Source organism: Sus scrofa, chromosome 14, assembly GCF_000003025.6.
Source record: "Sus scrofa isolate TJ Tabasco breed Duroc chromosome 14, Sscrofa11.1, whole genome shotgun sequence".
NCBI classification, from domain to species: Eukaryota; Metazoa; Chordata; class Mammalia; order Artiodactyla; family Suidae; genus Sus; species Sus scrofa.
Window position 1 is genome coordinate 61,347,696 of NC_010456.5, and position 20,157 is coordinate 61,367,852.

General features: G+C 49.6%; 1 protein-coding gene across 1 annotated transcript in view; it reads left to right on the top strand.

Annotated features, from left to right (window-relative positions):
* The window catches only part of RET (ret proto-oncogene), a 55,599-nt gene extending 41,878 nt beyond the window's left edge, over positions 1-13,721 (top strand). The window contains 9 exon segments of the mRNA XM_021072832.1: positions 249-396; positions 1,768-1,875; positions 2,828-3,042; positions 3,126-3,248; positions 5,240-5,310; positions 6,865-7,002; positions 8,030-8,129; positions 10,139-10,286; positions 11,627-13,721. Coding sequence (XP_020928491.1) covers positions 249-396; positions 1,768-1,875; positions 2,828-3,042; positions 3,126-3,248; positions 5,240-5,310; positions 6,865-7,002; positions 8,030-8,129; positions 10,139-10,286; positions 11,627-11,784 — 1,209 coding nt within the window. The 3' untranslated portion in view covers positions 11,785-13,721.

The window sequence follows — 20,157 nt, forward strand, 5'->3', positions numbered from 1 at the left end:
GTGGAGCCCAACCTGGTCTGTGACAACACCTGCCTTCCCATGGGGAAGACATGTCATGTCACAGCACCTTGGGGACTGACTCTGGGGTCCTGCCTTTGGACGTGGTGACTGTCACCTACTGGTCCAGGCGACTGTCAGTTGTCTGCTGCCTGGAGCTTGTCCATTGGGTCTTACCTTCTTTCTTTCCTCTTACCCTCACCATCTTTCTTCCCTCTTCTCTTCTCTCCCTTCCGTCAAACCTAATGTAGGAGGATCCAAAGTGGGAATTCCCTCGGAAGAACTTGGTTCTTGGAAAAACCCTGGGAGAAGGTGAATTTGGAAAAGTGGTCAAGGCGACAGCCTTCCGGCTGAAGGGAAAAGCAGGGTACACAACTGTGGCCGTGAAGATGCTGAAAGGTACCTGTCTAGGCAATACACACAGTGGCTTTGCCACACACAACCACGGGAAGCCAAAGGGTAGATGAAGCCACTGTGACAGCCAGGGCCCTGGTGGCTGGCCTGCTGCGTCCTTAAGGCCACCCATTGCTCGTCTTGAGTGGATGCAATCTGGGGACCCCCACTGTGAATGATGTGGGCAGGGGTGCTCCCTAAGGAGCAAGGCAAAAACATTCCTCCCTTGAAAGTTCTCTGAGTGATGCTACTTCTGTTCCAGTCTTGGGTGAAGATCTGAGTTTTAAGTGAAAACCCTTTTGGTTTTGAACTGACAGCTCTCCCACCCCACTATGCCCCATTCTTTCCTCTCAGCCAAGCATCCATGGGGGTCCAAGTGAAGGGGCCACCTGTAAGGACCAGCCCCTGTCTCACCCAATCTCCACTGGTCCCTGGGGAGCCTGCCCCACCCCAGTCTTTCCACAAGCTGGGCCTATTCTTGTTTCTCAGCAGAGTGGGTAGTGGATTGACTCAGGGCCCAGTGGCCGTGGGTGGGCACAGGTCAGCTGGTGGGTTTGGCAGTCAGGGGGCCATGCTGTGCAGAGAGCTTCTGGATGCTTAGCCAGGTCCTCAGTCTGGCGTTGCCCCTTGCCCATGAGACCCCAGGCCCTCAGGGGCATGGTGAGACTGGCCCCAGGCCACCCACGTATAGTTTGAAGGGTCCCGACACCCCCTCTCCCAGCCGTCTTCTCATTTCTAGATGAGTCTGCAGCCAGAAGAGGTGGGGCTCTGGGGCCACTGACCCAAGAGGACTGTCTAAGCCACAGCTTCTGACTCAAAACCCCTCCACACCCACGCTCCTGGCAGGAGCCCAAGCCAAGCCTCATCTGCCCTGGGGACAAACGTGCTCAGTATGAAGTCTCTCTGTCCTCGCCCTTCTCCAGGCCCCAGCCCCCACTGTTGAGTGCTTGGTCAGCAAGTGTTTGGGGACACCAGGGAGTCCCTTGCCATCCCAGAGGGTTAATGGGGGGGGGGTCTCTGTGTACTCCTGTCTTTGAGCGATGGCGAATGCAGGGAAATACTGGCACTCGTGTGCACAGCCCGGCCCTGTGAGGCTTTCCATGGAATGATCGTGCTCACTGGAGGTGTGCTTCTCCAGTTCTTATTCCCCGAAGACATGTGAGGAGACACCTGAGGCTGCCATTGGCCACCCCACGGACTCAGTAGCCCCAAGCAGTGCAGTCCTTGTCGACCTCAGTCTGAACCTGGGTAGGGTGTCTGTAAAGGAGTTAATGGTCTATGCAGACCCCTGGCATGGGTCCCATGACCCAGCAAGGTCGCAGAAGAGGCTAACAGGAGGGATCCCTCTGCAACCTTCCATGTTCACCTGCATTTCAGAGAACGCCTCCCCAAGCGAGCTGCGGGACCTGCTGTCAGAGTTCAACCTGCTAAAGCAGGTCAACCACCCGCAAGTCATCAAGCTGTACGGGGCCTGCAGCCAAGATGGTAAGGCTGGCCGGGGATGAGCAGCTGCCAGGCACAGGCCAGGGGGCTCCGGGCCCTTCCGTTCTTCCTCCTCCCCCTTCCCCATCCTTTCATTCTGTGTTTCCTGTCCTCTGTCTTCCTTGAAGCATGGTCTCTGACCCTGCTGGAGCTTGCCCCCTCCTGTGAGGGTGAGGGGCCAGGAGGCCCTCTGCAGGAGTGTATGTGTGAGGCCTCTACCCGAGTGTGTGCCATGAGCCTGCTGGGGTTGCCACAAGGTCTCTGGCACTATCTTGGTTGTCATTACCCTGCCCCAGACATAGCCCCCAAGGCAGGGAGCTCCAGAAACGAACAGTGCCTCCTGGGCACCCACTGGGGGCTAGACATGCCATAACTGCCAGGTGATCCAACCTCAACCCTGCAGGACAAAGGCATTGTCACCATTTGTCACACAAAAGCATCCTGGTCTGTTGGTTTTTCAAACCTGCTGCATGCATGCGTGCGTGTGTGTGTTGGGGGCGCTAGGGCGACAGAGAGCCAACAAGGAGAGGGCAGCAGGAGCACTGGTCAGCACCAGCAGAACTCAGGCTTGGGCCAAGGACAGGACTGCAGCCTAGGAGCTGCTGAGAGCAGGCAGGGGCAGGGAGCAGGTGGCCATCTGCGGAGTTAGACCCTGTGCCTCCATCAGCTGTCCCCAGGCCATGCTGTGGCAGGACCAAGGATGCAGTGACCCCCTCTCTAGGGCAAAAGTTGTGCTCAACCACCCAGGCAGCTGGCTTTGGCACAGGCTCTGCAAGTGATGTGAGAGTGAGCTGGGACTTAAGTCCTCAGGCTGCCAGAACCCAGGCACCTGCCACCCAGAGCAGGGCCATGCCCATCTGTCCACTTACAAGTAGGGAAGCACATGCAGAGCTGGCCTGACCTTCACCTGCCCAGACCCCGCAGGCAGCCAGCCCACAGCCCCCTCTGCCCCCAGGGCCACTCCTTCTCATCGTGGAGTACGCCAAGTACGGCTCCCTGCGGGGCTTCCTCCGAGAGAGCCGCAAGGCGGGGCCTGGCTATGTGGGCAGCGGAGGCAGCCGCCACTCCAGCTACCTGGACAACCCCGAGGAGCGGGCCCTGACCATGGGCGACCTCATCTCCTTTGCGTGGCAGATTTCGCGGGGCATGCAGTACCTGGCTGAGATGAAGGTGTGTGCCGCCCCCGCCCAGCCCCCGCCACTGCCTGCTACGGGCCTGGGTTTCAGGGGTCCCTGCCCTTGTCTTCCTCGCAGCTCGTCCATCGAGACTTGGCGGCCAGAAATGTCCTGGTAGCCGAGGGGCGCAGGATGAAGATCTCAGACTTCGGTCTGTCCCGAGATGTTTATGAAGAGGATTCCTATGTGAAGAGGAGCAAGGTACCAGGCCCTGGGGTGTGCTGGGCTGGATGGGGGTGGTGGTCAGGGTGCCCACTGGGGGCAGGGGCAGAGCCTTTGGAACACCTGGAGAAGATAAAGCTGATTTTTAGAGTGTAAAGGTCTAGCTCTCGCCCCCAAAGCCTTTCCTTGTTCTGAGTCCCCAGAGACTCACTTCAGGGCCCACCCTGAGTCTGTTCCTTCTCCTTTCTCAGGGCCATACATGCCCTTTTGGAGCTGCCCACTGGGGATCAGGGGCCCTGGGGCTTCTCTCGCTTTTAATCACTCTCACCTTTGAAGGTCATCAAATGACGCAGAAATAACAATCTTCTTCTCCACACTTGTTCCTCTCACGTCTGCAGAATGAAGGTCCCTATTGCATTTCTGTGTAACTTTAGTCCTTTGCTTGGAGGAGAGAAATGAAATAAACCCAAATTTGGTAGTCATTCTTTGCAGAAGAGAATGAACCATTTTACCAAGTGGGGGTGCTCCTGGGACGGGGACCTGGGGACACCTGGCTAAGTGAGTTTGGTCGGTGTCTGGGGAGGCCCTGGAGACAGGGTCCAGGATGTAGGGATTTCAGAAGCTTTTTTCCAAGTCACTGAAACAGGTGATCAAGGGCCCATCTGGGGAAATCTGGCTCCCTAAGTCATCCAGTTCCTCACGACATTGGTTTTGACTCTCTTCATTCTGATGTCCTCAGCCCCTCTCCTGTGCCCTCCCTGTGACAGACTAGGTGGGGCAGCTCGTGGGCCCACTAAGAGCCACAGTTAACCTGGCATTCAGAACAGATGCCGCTCAAAAAGAAAAACACCAACAGTGGTGGCGCACACGTCAGCTTGGCTCTGAGGGTCAGGAGAAGCTGTTGGGTTGCTAAGGGCTGTGACGATAATGTTTCATTTCTTCTGGGGTTTCTGTTGTGACAGCATATCTCAGAACTACTGAAGGGGAAGTGAAAAGACATTGCTCCCTGCCCTGTGGAGGAGGGGTAGAGGGGGTGGAGAGCTTTCCTGCCGATGCCGTAGTCCTCACACGTCATGAAGCAAGAAGAAAATAGGCCATGCACAGCCCTGTAGCTCGTAGGCTGCAGGCAGTGTTGTTAGGAACACACACTCCTGAAACAGTCACATTTCATTAAGGACATAAATCCTAAAGAATAGGTTTTTGTTTTTGTTTTTATGGCCACACCTGTGGCATATGGAAGTTCCCTGGCCAGGGATTGAATCTGAGCTGCAGCTGCTGCCGCATCAGATCCTTAATCCACTGCAGCAGGCCAGGAATTGAATCCACACCTCTGCAGAAACCCGAGCCACTGCAGTCAGATTCTTAACTCACTGTGTCACAGCGGAAACTCCCCAAAGAATGGTTTAAAGAAAAAGGAATTATAGTAAACATTGCATTAAAATCCAACGCACATCTCTTTTATTGTTTTATGCCTTAAGCCTCACCTCCTTGTACTGAAAAGCTATTGCTGGGGTTGCATTGGAAAGAATGTGTTAGGTCTGACCCCAGCACCTATGTGGAGGGGAACACTTTCAGAGGATGCTGAAAGGGCCATGGGATAAAATAAAACCAAAAAACCAACCTCAAGTCACATACACAGATCAAGGGAGATCTTGCTGGATGGTGTTCCTGGCCTGCCCATTGGGCAGCACCACCCAGGGTGCCCCAGAGCTCCCCAGACAGCCACAGGGGGACCTGGTTCATACTTGGTATCAGTTCCTCTGGTCTCTTCTCAACAGGGACATGGTGCATGACAGGCACGCCTACGTAGCTGTGGGTAGGCCAGCTGACTCCCTCCAGCATCTCAGCCAAGCCTGGAAGGGCCAGGCTGGAGCTCCAGCCCCTGTGAGGCTGTGCTGCCAGTTCTGTACCCAGGAACTGGCTGGATGTCATTACTCAGAGCTGGAAGAGCCTGGGACATACCTCCCCAGCCCCCCACCCAGTTCCAGGATGTCAGAGCAATGTTAATACCTCTCTTTCACCTCCTGCAGGGTCGGATCCCGGTCAAATGGATGGCCATTGAGTCCCTTTTCGATCACATCTACACCACCCAGAGTGATGTGTGAGTCTGGGAGTCGCCTTCCTGGGGTGGAGGTGACGCATGCTGTGCCCTCTGTCTGGGCAGCTCTGCTGGAGAATGTGCTGGCCCTGAGTGCCTGTCCGCTCATGCCGGCCATCAGCCGTGACCCCCAGGTTGAGGGGCCCTCCTGTATTCATTCAGCAAACAGCAAGGGCCCAGGCAGTAGTTCTGAAGGCCGAAGTGGAGTGTGTGAGGGCATGAACGGTGGCTGCAGATCCCCTGGGCTACCCTCTCTTCCCATCCCCTCCTCTCCACTCCCCTCACCTCCTCTCTCTGGCTGGCTCAGGGACACACAGGCCCAGCCAAACATTTCCCCTCCTGTGGGGCCTGAGCATGGGCTGGCTTCCAGCAGGTCCCCTGGGACCAGCCCCCCCCTCCCCATCCACAGGCAGGGGTGGCCTTGAGTAAGTTTGTAGGCTTGTGTGCCCCAAATTTCTCCAAGACGGGAGCCAAAACTCAGTCTTCTAGGTCCAATTGCATTCTTGATGGTTTCCCAAAAAAACAACTTGCTTCCAAGTATTCTGCTGTGAACAAGCATGCATATTTTGAATACTGTGGGCTGTGCAAAGGCAGTTCTTGGAGAGTTTTAACAAAGTTGTGTTTTGATTACAAAGTTGACTGTCAAACAATTGGAAAATGCAGGGGAAAAGCATAATCAAGAGACTAAAAGTCACCAGGATCCCACCACCCCTAAATTACTACTGCTGGCCCTCGCAGGCATTGCCTTCTAGTGTTTTCTGTGGTGTGCAGGTATATGCTTTTGTGTGTGTGTGTGTTTTTAGGGCCACAACCACGGCACATGGAAGTTTCCAGGCTAGGGGTCTTATTGGAGCTGTAGCCGATAGCCTACACCACAGCCATAGCAACGCTGGATCCAAGCTGCATCTGTGACCTACAGCACAGCTCACAGCAACACCGGATCCTCAACCCACTGAGGCAGGATTGAACCCACATCCTCGTGGACACTAGTCGGGTTCGTTACCACTGAGTTATCACAGGAACTCTGATATATGCTTTTTGTTACTGTAAGTGGGCACATGCGATAATGCCATTTTGCATAGGATTTTGTTTACACTTCACAGTAAACGTTTCCCTTACAGTCAAGTCTTTTTCTTTAAAAAGCAATGCCTTTTTTTTTTTTTTTTTTGTAAGATCTTATGAAAATTTGCCAGCACACAGAAAAGATGAAGGAACTGTGCCAGGGAGCCTGTGACCTAGGTCCTGCCTCCATTTTGCTGTATTTGCTTGGCTGCTCTGTGCCATTTCTGAGGCTTCAGAGCCTCACCTCAGGGGCCAGCTGGGGGCCCCTTCCGGGTGTAGGGTTTGGCAGGGGCAGGGAAAGCAGGGGGCTTGTCCCCACCTGCCTTATGCGTCCACCTGCACGGTCAGCCAGGCTGAAACCTGGAGCACTTGGGCTCTTCTCTGTCCTGGGGTGACTCAGGGGCTCAGTAGCTGCTGGTTGGGTGGGCGTCTGGGCTGCGCAGAGGGCGCCACAGACCCCGTGCAGCCACTCAAGTGTCCTCTTGCTCCTCACAGGTGGTCCTTTGGGGTCCTGCTGTGGGAGATTGTGACCCTGGGGGGCAACCCCTACCCTGGCATTCCTCCAGAGCGGCTCTTCAACCTTCTGAAGACAGGCTACAGGATGGAGAGGCCAGACAACTGCAGCGAGGAGATGTGAGCAGACTTTGCTCTGGCCCAGCCTCCCCCAGACACACACACACTGGAGGGAAGGGAACCCAACACATCCCTTCCTGCTCCTGGGCAGCCCTGGGGGGCAGCCCAGGGAGAGCTGGGTGGCGGGTAGTGATGGGCATAGGGTGATAGAGAAGAGGTCAGAGAACTACCTTGGGCCTCAGGGCAGGTGCTGGGGACCATCCCTCCCCTGGGGGCCGGGCAGGCCTCCTGGAGGGACTTACTAGGATGAGGAGGAGCTGGGGTCTAGGGAGAGGTGGTGGAAGGATGAGAGGGTGCTTCAGACTGAGAGAGCTGCTTGAGCCCAAGGCCAGAGACCTGTCCCAAGATGTTTGGGGAGGGGCAGGTGATTCAGAGTAGTTCTGGGAACATGAAGGGGAGTGCCCACGTGGAAGGACAAAGCCAGGCAAGGAGCAGACAGGCAGATCCCGGATTTTAGCCTGAGAGTACTGGAATCTTCTCATCTGCTGGTGGTTCCATCAGATGATTCTCAGAGGACAGGTTGAGAACGCATGAGAAGGGGTCAGCCATGGGCAGAGACGCACTGGTCCAGTCAGTCCACAAAGTCTGTGTGCGTCTGGCCTGGGGCTAGACGGGGGAGTGCAAAGTTGAGTAGGTGCCACCTGCCTGGTGGCCTGGGCTGTCAGGCAGCCACCCAGCGCACACCCTAGAAGACCTGTAGCTGTGCCAGGGCCTCAGGGGAGGGAGGAAGGGGCAGGACAGGGGTAGGATTGGCAGGTGTTTGTATTCATGCCCCAGCTCATCATAAGAGTATTAAGGGTTGGCACTTCTGCCTCAGCCACCACAGCAGGCACAGCTGGCCCACAGCACCAGACACTTGTGAACCCCTGCTGACCCCTCAAACCCTGGCCCGCCCAGAGAAGGATGTCAGTGACACAGAAGCAGCTTTGGGGTTTGGAAACAGGGGCCCAGGGCACCATACTGGATGTGTTGGTATGGCTGGATGGTCCTTGCTGGATTGTAACCACCCACCTCTGCATCCCACCAGGTACAGTCTGATGCTACAGTGCTGGAAGCAGGAACCGGACAAGAGGCCAGTGTTTGCTGACATCAGCAAAGACCTGGATAAGATGATGGTTAAGAGCAGAGTGAGTACCTGGAGCTCATTCCTGTGGCAGCTGCTCGAATGCTGAACGTTGCAGTGGGGGACTCCAGTCTCGCCCCCGGCTGTGGAGTTCTCAGTGCCGAGGCATCGTGAGGCTGTGTAGGAGATGGTCATGCGGGAGATGGTCATGCTGTCCCCTGGAGGCAGCTGGTGACTGAATCCTTGTCTTTAAGCCAGGCCCCTTGGCCGTCTTTTTTTTTTTTTTTTTTTTTTTTTTTAATGGTCGCATGCACAGCATATCAAAGTTCCCATTTCAGGTATTGAATATGAGCTGCAGCTGTGACAATGCCAGATCCTTCAACCTATTGCACTGGGCCGGGGATCTAACCTGCACCTCTGCAGATTCTTAACCCACTGCGGGAACTCTCTTGGCCTTCTTTTAAGTCATGAAGAAATAGAGATTTTTTTTACATTGACACTTAGAAAGAACTCTCCACAGACAGGGGCAGGAGGTAAATATTCCAAAGCCAAACAAAATTGTTTTTCAATAACAGCACATGAGAAAGTAGAGTTGAAGTGAATGTGAATTCAGATGCTCTGAGGGGCAGCTGAGGTTGAGAAGTGGAGAACAGTGGAGACTGTGACAAACAGGAGCCCACCAGCTGCTTCTAAAGGACTCTCACTGTAGACACATGTCACCTAGAGAAATGAGTGCTAGCAGGTCAGGTCCTCTGAATTATAAGGGTTATTTTAAGTTTCTCAGGTTTTTTGGGTTTTTGTTTTTGTTTTTTTTTGTTGTTTTGTTTTTGGTTTGGTTTTTTTTTTTTTTTTTGCTTTTTAGGGCTGCACCCATAGCACATGGAAGTTCCTAGGCTATGGGCTGAATCAAAGCTACAGCTGCAGGCTTACGCCACAGCCACAGCCACGCCAGATCTGAGCCTCATCTGTAACCTACACCACAGCTCACAGCAATGCTGGATCCTTAGCCCATTGAGCGAGGCCAGAGATTGAACTCGCATCCTCATGAATCCTAGTCGGGATTGTTAACTGTTGAACCACAAAGGGAACTCCCAGTTTCCCGGTTTTTAACATTAACAACTCCTTTACATTTCCCAAAGCTCAGATAGAATGTATCTGTGCACCTCCAGTTTACAACTGCAGGTTGTTGAGGAGGTCAACCAAGTTTCAACTGAGATTAATTGAGCAATTGCTGCCTCTCATACTCTGTCTTAGATGCTGAGGATACAAGTAAACAAAATAGGCACAGACCTTGCCCTCGTGGTTTCATCCTTACATTAACACATTTACTAGAAGTGGTCATCTCTTCAGACACAAAAAGCAAGATGCGTGCCTGCTTGTAATAACACCTAACGTCAGTGTATCATTCAGGGAAGCCCCTGAATCCCATGAGTGCAGGGTTGTCCTAAACAAAAGTCATAGCTGATGCCAAGAGATAGCCTTCCTAGAACAGTGTGGAGAACCAGCCAGAGAAATACTGGATCCATTCTTTGCACATGTAACCAGCACAGTGGAAATAGCAAGTACTCTCGAATCATCATGCTGGGGAGCTGAAGCCTATGACAGCATGTAAATCCCAATCAGTGACTTGAGATTTCTGAGTCCTGATGTGATATTCTAGATGGCAGGCGTGCTTGGAGGAAAGCTGCAAAGTGTTCTGCAGATGGGGGATGCTCCTTGGTGTTCCCGCATGCGTCATGGGGCTGCAGTGAGCGCGCTCCTAGACCGGTTCTCCAGTGCTGGGCCTGAGGCCCCCAGTGCTGCAGAGAGAGGACTAGAATGACGAGGGGGGCACATTTCTGTCCCCAAGGAGCTGACTTTTTAGTGGCGGGGGGGGGGGCTTGTGGCAGTGGGGACCATGGAGTAGCGGCTGGAGAGGCTCAGTGCTGGCAACCCAGCCAGGGGCTTGGTCTTGGAGCGAGGCCAGTAGGTGCGGGATGGAACTTGGGCGGGGCTTCTGCTCTGCCTCAGGGAGGGGTGGGGCATGCCCAGTAGTAGCCGCACCAGGGGTGACCAGCCATCTCTCCCCTCCAGGACTACTTGGACCTGGCTGCGTCCACCCCATCTGACTCCCTGCTATATGACGACGGCCTCTCGGAGGAGGAGACGCCCCTGGTGGACTGTAATAATGCTCCCCTCCCTCGAACCCTTCCCTCCACGTGGATTGAAAACAAACTCTATGGTAGAATTTCACATGCATTTACTAGATTTTAGCCACGTTGTTCCTCTCTGCACTGTCCTTTACTCTCTGTAACGCTTTTTAGGAGTGTTTCTGGTCTGAATGAAACCAAGATCTGCTCAGAACCTTTTTGTTTGTAAATGTCTGAGTTTGCATCCGTTGACATTCAGGCATTTTGACCACTGTTGTTTTCTTTAAAAAGGATGTGAAAATATGTATAATTACCATGCTGCCCAGCCATTTAAGATGATAGAGAAAGAAGAAAGCAGGGCAGAACTCTCAGGGGATATGGAGAAAATGATAAATAAGTCATTTGTCGGGTGGGTATCAAGGCATAGTCCTTCTTGTATAACTACTGGGATAAATTTACCTGATCTGGGGGGCATTTAATTAGAAAGGAGGAGCCAGCACCTGTCGGCTGGCACCATGCGTGCAGCCAGTGGTTCCCCCAGGCCCTTTCTGAGTGGCAGTGGCTCTTGGAGGCCACCTGGTGCCGGGGACCACCATCGGGGAGGACACAGGCAGACTGCTTGTTTTCACATCCTTTGCATTACACCCTGTCGTGACAGTTGTCACTTATGAAGTCAGTGCTAAAAGCTGGAGCAAAATGCTTTTTGAAAGAACGTAGTCTGTGGTGCTGTGGTCTTGCAATGGACAGTAAATATGGTTCTTGCCAAAACTCCTTCTTTTGTCTTCGATTCAATACTTGAAATTTTTTTTTTTTATTCTGTTTCCTAACTTCACCATGGATTGTTTTGAAATCTTGGAGTTTCAAGCATTTTTCAGCTGAGATTGTTCCTTTTGCATGCCTCCTGAGTCAGTGATTCCTTGCTGGCTAGTGCTACTTGCCATTTGTCCCGTCGCCGCTGTGGGGCTCACCTGTGTGCGCCCTCGATTCAGAAGATGCTCTCCTCCGTGGTAGGCTTGGATGGAAGACAAGTAGGCTCCCTTTCGTTAGAGAACTTTTTATAGCGACTTCCTGCTGCAGTGAGCCATTCAGTAAGGCAAGGTGCTGATGCTCTAAGCTGCCTCAGAGAAAAAGTTAAACAGGTTCAACAAATATATATATTGGATTTGAGAGTTTGAAGCTAATGCAAGTCCAATTGGTAGTTTCTTTTAAGCTGCAGTGACCAAGCAAGGCCGTGCTATTTATCACCCCCCGCCCCCCCACCGCCTAGTGTCCCCGTGTTTTGGAAACCTGGAGCACAAAACCCTTCAGGCAATTGGCCCAGAAAGCCAGAAGTTTGCTTTGAACCTCAAAGGGAGTTTTGCCAAGGCCTTACTGTCTGCACATGAAGTTTGGGTTCTTCAGTGCAGAACAAATGATCTGTTTTCATTTTTAGGCATGTCAGACCCGAACTGGCCTGAAGAGAGTCCTGTACCACTCACGAGAGCCGATGGCACTAACACTGGTTGCCCGAGATATGCAAATGATAGTGTATATGCTAACTGGATGGTTTCACCCTCAGCGGCACAATTAATGGACGCATTTGATAGTTAACATTTCTTTGTGAAAGGTAATGGACTCACAAGGGGAAGATGCCGAGAACAGAAAGTCTGCCGGCCCCATCTCGCGCACTTGACACGGGCTGGTGACTTTCCCTCCCGGCAGACGTGGCGCACTGGACCAGCGTCCCGAGGCCAGTGTTTAGGGGTTCCTTCCTCTCCAGCCCCTCGGCAGTACCCCAGGTTGGTCTTGGGTCATCACCGAGCAACTCACCCTCCGTGCTCACGTGTGTGGGCCCCTCACTATCTGAACTGTTGGATTTTTCTGGCTGCCACCAAACAAGGCCATACCATTTAAACATGAAGCACACACACACACACAAGGCAGCAAGAAAAAACAATAATAAAAAAAAAAACAACTAGCCCAGACAACCTGTCCTTGCTCCGAACGAAACCCCAGCAGGCCTCGTGGTGATGTCAAAGCCCACCAGGAGGGAAGAGGGGACCTCGGGACAGCCCTCAGCTTGGCCTTGGAGATCCCGAGAATGGTTTTATTTTTTAAATCATGTAACCTTTTCATAGGAAGACATTTGATTTTTATCATGATTAAAATGATTCTTAGATTTAGCACAATGGATAGGTGTAATGCCATGTTTGCTAGGTAGACAGGCGGCGGGAGGGGAGAGGGCCCCAAGACATTTTGTCACCATCGCTGAGTGACCGATACCCTCTGGTGAGAACTGTGTGGAGGAGTGGGCCTTGGAGTGGAGTGGCCTCCTGTCCAAGGATTGCTGATGGCAGAGACCTGGCCGCTGTGAATCCCACCTACCCCACCCCCCACCCTCCTGCCTTCGGTGCAGCATCCGTTCAAGCGCCAAAAAGCTGTGGAGCTGTGGTGGCTCATCTCACATGTTGGTGGGTGGGGCTTGTGCTCAGTTTCAAAGGGACAGTTCAGCGAGAAGTAGCATTGCCAATGACCAAGGACTGCTCACTTCTGATTACAGTTCTGATGTGGAAAACACAGCATTTTGGCTCTTATAGAGCCTGTGTGAAAAGGTATGCCTATCCATCCTTTCTGAGTTTGTAACTTCATGCTGCTAGGGCAAGATGTTTTTTGTTTCTTCGGTTCTGACCATGACTCATAAGCTGCTTGTCATTCTTCACTGCTTGTTTGTGGTCACAGACACTCAGCACTCCTCCCATCCTGCGGGGGTGGCTTTCAGGAAGTCCCAGCGGCTCTTTCTGTCTCAGCGTTGTTACGTTGCACGAGAGGGTCGATCACCAAAACACTGCCTGGTCTTCAGACTTAAAAAGCACTGTGAAAGATCCTAGAGTCATGAAAATACTGGATTTTATAGGCGTGGCACAAAAGCAGTCAACTTACAGCATTTTTGTGGCCAAGAAGGCTTGGATGAGTATGTGAAGGAGACTTGTGGTGGGTAGGTGAGTGTGTTTCTGTGCACACACCCCCAGGGAGAGCGCTGGAAAAACACTGCAGATGCACTATGGCTTTAATATAAGCCATCGTTCAGATACACTGTGATAGGTTCTTTTACAAGTACCTAGTTGTGGTAAACTTTGGGGTTTCAGATGTGTTTAATGATAGTCTTGTTAAATGCAGAAGTAGGGGTAAATGCAAGTTCTTAAAAATGCCTACTCAGTAAGTACAAGTGGCTGCAGGGTGAGAATGCCAAGTCTAACTGGCTGACCCAGTGATGGGGAATTGCCCCTTGCCTTGTAATCTAATTGCCTATTCCTAAGTTATAAAGTACTCGTACTGATTAGTCCTATCAGACAGAATTTTCATAGGCATAGTCACAGAAGTTACTAAGCATTAAGTATTACTGAGTATTAAGTAGCAATCTGTCCATTACTAAAATTTGTTAAATCTATTTACGAAAGATTATTAAACGGTACCATGTTAATTTGCTTTTGTAATCAAGGTGACCAAGAAAATAATTTCCGTTCTGTAAATAAAATCATGTATCATAACATGTGTAAACTTCTTTTCTCTTTTTAACATTCTGGTTGGAAACATCAGGTTTCTGATGTTGAAGCTTAAATGTAAGGAATAAGATGTCACAGAGGATCTATTGTAGTGACAGCCGGCGAAGTAATAGTGATCAAAGGCTCCTGGTGATATTAATGACTCGTCACGAACAATGTGTACATGAACAGCCAACATTTATAGTAACTGTTAAAACTCAGCTAACTCTGCCCGTCAAGGAATTCCTTCCCTAAAATAGGGCAGCAGCCCAAGGTCGAGTTCAGGTAGTTGCTCTTCTCTGGCAATTAGCTTGCTGCCTACTTCATGAAGCTGCAGTTGAACAGTTGTGAGAGTATGTACAATGCATAGTCATTGAAGGGCCACAGCTGTTGGAGGAAAAACTGCCCTGAGCCGCAGTGAAGCTTGGAAGACTAAATGCTTCTGCGTACATCTTGCTGTTGTGTAGAAATTGTATGAGCTCGTCCTTAAAAGCCTGGCAAGGAGCAGGTAGGTCAGTAGGCAAACTCAAGTTGTTACCACACAAATCTGCTTTATGATTACATTGTGCATTGGCCGCTCAGGGCCTCTGTCATGTGTACACAGAGGTAGGTACACACCTGCACACACAGGCATGGGGCCACATCACCCAGGGGCTGCCCCCAGGCCCAAGGTGCTGCAGCTCCTGGCCTTCAGCTCCTGTGTCTGTTCTCAGCTTCCTCCTTCAATCTGTACCACAGGGACTAAAAACTAGCATAATTTCTAGGGTCGGTTATTTGCTAACACCCTTTACCTCTGAACATTAAGAAACCCATGCTGAGAAAAGCTGATGCCAGAACTAAAAACTCCCTTTTCAAGAGCAGAGAACTTCCACTGGGTGGGTGGGTGCATGCGTGCGTGCGTGCGTGCGTGTGCGTGTGTGTGTGTGTGTGTGTGTTTGGTTTACATTTCTGAAAAAGTACATTCTCCACTAGCCTCCACAAAGGATTCCTTAGCCACCAGGCCAGCTTCTTTGGGTGGAAATGTAGTTGAATATGATGTCTGAGGTCTTAGACAAATATTTAATGTATAAAAGACAATTTAAAGAAGCATAAATAGAGCATTTTCCCAGGCGGAGCAGGGAATGGTTTCCTCTCTCCTTCAAGCTTATTCACACGTGGGCTATTTGGCTGGTGGTATTTAGGGTGGTTCTAGAAAGTGCCTAAGACTTCCTTACTTCTGTGACCCTGTGAAAGATGCAGTAAAAATGGGCCCCTAGTGAAAATGGGCAGTGGGGGTAGGGGTGCACCCCTCTCTTCAGTGTGAGCTTGTGTGCTGTGCTGTCCACTGGGTGGGCCTGTACCTGCAGAAAACACCTCCCACTGAGGCTGCCCACCCCCACTTCCACCTGCTTCTCTTCTCCACAGTGGCAACCTTGACAGCCTTGTTAGAGCTTTAGGGAGCTGGGATTCATGTAAAGGATTCTTGGCTGAGAATCATAAGAAACCAGAACCTGGATATAGAGAATTTTTCAATTTGAATGTATTGCCGGGCCTTTAGCAGAGGCTGGATGGGAGACAATGGAACAGCCGGGAGAATAAGCCTCACTCCCAGAGGTAAATATGCATATGTGAACATGTGAGAGAAATCCCAGTTAATCTGTGCAACTCGGGTGCTGGTTGCTGTGTCCAGTGACAAGATATTTTTGCAGATATTTCTGGGATGTGCTGAATCACAGGACTTGGTCAGTGAAGATATCTCAGCAGGAGCCCTTCCAGGGGAACCATGACAGGGAGGCCATCTCCTTGTGGCAGCTTCAGGAACATCAGTGTCATAGGTACTGGACCAGGCAGTGTGGAGGGAGCCGCAACCAGAGACCACACCAGTTGCTGTGACTTCAGGCCTTCTGTACCAAACCAGGAGAGACCTTTCAGATCCTTAATCCTTTCAGATGACATTGAGCAATTCAAGTTCAAAATTATGTGGGCGGACAAGGTAAGGAAATTGTATTCTAAAACAAAGGGGAAAAGATTGTTTTTCAAGAAGGAAACTATTTTGATATTTTATACATGCAGTATTTCTCATGCAAGCTGTCACTTGAATAAAAATGGAAAGTTCATTTTTTGTGTCCATGTTTTTATTTATCGATGTCGGGTTTTTTTGGTTTTGTTTTTTGGGGTTTTGTTTTTGTTTTTGTTTTTGTTTTTGTCTTTTTAGGGCCACACCCATGGCATCTGGAAGTTCCCAGGCTGGGGATCAAAACAGAGCTGCAGCTGCCAGCCACACCAAAGCCATAGCAACATGGGATCCGAGTCACATCTGTGACTTACACCACAGCTCACAGCAATGCCAGATCCTTAACCCACTGATTGAGGCCAGGGATCGAACCCAAATCCTCATAGATACTAGTCAGGTTTGTTACTGCTGAGCCACAATGGGAACTCCCAGAAGTTTTTTTTTGTTGTTGTTGTTTTGTGGGTTTTTTGTTTGTTTGTTTTTGGCCTCGCCTATGGCATGTGGAAATTCCTGGGCCAGCGATTGAACCTGCACCATGACAGCAGCCCAATCTGATGCAGTGACAACACTGGATATTTAACCCACTGTGCTACAAGGGAACTCCAAGAAGTGATTTTTTAAGGGCAGGAATGACAGAGAAAAGGGAAGGATTCTGATTTCTCACAAGATAGTCATTGAAAGAAGTTAAAAGCTGCGTTGTGGCAGAAAATGATATTTTTAAAATTAGGTCAAATTATCTATAATCTTTAGTTTTGTAGAAGTAAATGAAAACCACCCAAATGAGGATGAGCAGGGGTTTTTTATTCTGAACTTGCTGTACAAAGGAAGAGGCCACCATCACTTGCTTTTGGCAGAGACTCAAAGCAGGTAAAGTGGTGGGAAAGCTTACAGGAAAAAAAAAAGAGGGAGGTTTTAGGTATGCTGTGATTGGAAGCTATTGGCATGAGGAGGCTGGAGGCAGGCAAACTAGAATCAGGGCATCTTATGAGATGGAAATTGGGGCTGAAAAAGTAGGGAATCTAGCAGTCTTTGACCAAATCCTGACCATTCTGGGCTGTGACTGCAGTGGTTGCGGGTCAGAGTTCTTTAGTTATATGTGGTCTGGCCGTTGTCTGTTTGCATATGTGGGTCTCAGTCCCCCTTTTGGTCATTTTCTTGGTTGAAGATTGATGAATTCAGGGAAATTTAGAAATCCAGATCTTCACAGCTTAGAGGTTGATTGTTCAGCCATCTCCATGGTTAACTGTATTGTGAGGTGTTCTTGACCTTCTGTTGTTGTGTCATCATGGTGATCCTCTTATGAAAAAGCAGCTGTGAAGAAGCATCTGAGACAGAATGCAGTGGACCAGCATCATGAATACTATGACAAAAATAACAGTTGTAATCCCTGCAAGATGTTTTGAACCAAGAACCCCTGCCCAAGCCAAGAACAAATCCCATATAAGCCATGAGGATCAAATATAGAAAAGCAGCTTTGCCTTAAGGCATTTTATAGTCTGTCCCAGCTTCCCTGTTTCAGTGATCCAAGGATGGTATTAGGAATGGCACAGGTCATGCCTCACCAACAAGAAATCTAGAGCAATGCACATGTCCATCACTCCTTGTGCCAACCAGATGGGACTGACGTGTGTGTGTTCCATCTTGGGAACAGGTGATATTCCTGAGGAAATTGGCCAGAGTTGGTGATAAGTTTCTTATAGTCCTATAGGCAAGTTTCCTACCAATAGGAACACTGCTGCAATTGTTCACGAGAACGGTGAGTCAGTAATTCCCCCAGGTGGAGTGCTAAATAATCAAGGGTGGCTTTGTTTTGAAACTCGGCATTTTCAGCCTTGGTAATTTATATATTTAGGTTCTCTATGTCCAGACAAGTCTTGGAACATTAATCCTTATGTGCATTAGATATTGGTCGGAAGCAAACAGCACCAGGCATCCTGACCACAGAAGATGGAATAGCTGGTAGGGACATGTGGCGATCTAGGAAAGAAGTTGTTCATGCCCGAAGGCGGGAACTAGGGTCTGTGTCAGCTGCATTACATATTTAGGGCTCTGTTGGTCTCCTGCAGGTGGTAAATATTTGACTTATCATCCAATGAAAGTTACCGAATTCAAATTTTAGAATTACCTAGCGTCTGTTCAGTAGATTTGGATGGATCGTAGATTCAGCAGTCAGCTTAAGATCTAAAGCATTGGGGTTCCTATTGTGGCTCGGGGGGCTTAAGAACCCAACTAGAATCTGTGAGGATATCAGTTCAATCCCTGGCCTCGCTTAGTGGTTAAGGATCTGGTGTTGCCTCAAGCTTCAGCGTAGTTCACAGATGCGACATGGCTCTGTCGTTACTGTGGCCGTGGCGTAAGAGGCACAATGGGCATTCCCCCTTTCTCTGCTTCTGACTTCAAGGGATATTGGGGAGGTTTAGGTAGTGGCTTGGTAGGATCTATATGAGCTTTAACAGGTTCTGTTCTGGAGTTCCTACTGTGGTTCAGTGGGTTAAGTAACCAACATTGCCTCTGTGAAGATGCAGGTTTGACCCCTGGCCTCACTCAGAGGGTTAAGGATCCAAGGTTGCTACAAGCTGTGGCCTAGGTTGCAGATTCAGCTTGGATCTGGCATTGCTGTAGCTGAGGTGTAGGCCTGCAGCTGCAGCTCTGATTTGACCCCTAGCCGGGGAACTTCCATATGCTATAGGTGCGGCCATAAAAAGAAAAAAAAAAAAAGGTTCTGCTCCAATTATTTTTCCCATATCAGTGGAAATTTTAGCCCATGGAGTGTCAAGTTCAGTGTCAAATACTTATTTGGATTATGTATCAAATATAATGGAGAAGGAAAAGGTATAACCAGGACAGAATCAACTTGTTTATGAATAGATGAGTCCTCTGGAATTTCACAAATAGTCCCAAATACCCTGGTGTATATTTAATATTGCAAAGTCTCTATTAAATTTGTACAGAACAGGAAGGAATGTTTGCAATCAAGGGCTCAAGGCTTGGAATTAAGAGCTAGGATATAGAGGAAGTCTGTGGATATTTTCAGATGCTTCCCATCCCATGTCATATGTTTGTTTACCCCTGGGTAAAGTTGGAGCAAAGATGGCAAGGTTTAGTATAGGAAAAGCAGCACCTGTAGCTACCTAAAATGGATGAGGTTGCCATGAGGATGAGGAAGTCCCTCACAAAATATGCCATGACCTTCAGAACTTCTAAATTTGATCTTATTTGAAAGCAGGGTCTTTGTAGATGCAATCAAATTAAGATGAGGTATTCCTGGGTTAGAGGAAGCCCTAACTCAGTGACTGGAGGGTGATTTGGAAATAAAGAAGACACAGGAAGAGGAACACGTGAGGATGAAGGCCGAGGCCACAGTGATGCATCCACAAGCAAAGGATTGCTGGCAACTACAAGAAGCTAGAAGAGGCAAGGAAGGAGCTTCCCCTAGAACCATAGGTGGGAGCATGTCCCTGCTGGCACCTTGATTTGGGACTTCCAGCTTCCAGAACTGGGAGAGAGTAAATTTCTGTAGTTGTATGCCACCTGGTTTGTGGTAATTTGTGACAGCAGCCCTGGCAAACTAACACATCATCTGTATTTGTACTGGGTGCATTTCATTTCCTTTCTCAGAGCACCCTCCTTAATCTGAATTGAGGGATTTTTTTTCTGTCTTGATTTTTCTCTCATAAGATGGGGCAGTCTTTTTTCGGTGTCTTTTCTGTCTCCGATAGCTGCAAGCGTCCTTGTCAGTAGGGGGTTGATTGGGAAATTAGCCACCGAATCATTTTGGTCTGCAGGGCCACAAGTTTATTTGGGGCCCTGTTTTGTCTTTGTTCTAAAATCCTTTCAAAAATATCTGCTAGGGATTGTTGTTCGGGTCAAGAGCTATTTCTCATCTTAATTTCTGGTTTTGAGATGGCTCCAATTTCAGGTGTAACCACATTAACGAAATGAATGGTGATAGGGCAATTTTAAAATTCCCAAATGTTGTTACAATGTATTTTCTTTCCTCTCCCAAAGATTTTCTGTAGATGCATCTTTTCTCTGTTTGCATGATTGAATTGTGGTTCAATTTGTTTTCCTTGGAGTTGTTTTAGGTATGGCTTTTAGGAGACTTCACTACATTTTGAGCTGTTTTGTGGACTCTCAGGTTTATTGTGGAAAGACGAATCCGATAAGCTCCTTTTCCAGGTGAATCCAGTCAGAATTTAGCACATAAGGTGCTGCGCAACATGTGTACGAGTTGATAAAGGTCAAGTCAACTTGGGTCACCTGCACCCCGAAGTATTCTAAATTATGCTATGAATAGTTGCTGATCTTGTCTGGGTTTGAGAAAGTATTTAATTATAGCTTTTAATTCAGCATGGATCCAAAGTTTAGATTCTTCAGTTGCCTACATGCCTGATGCATGAGAGGAATGGATCTTCAGAGACAAGTAGAATTTGAGAGCCTTAGAAGTGT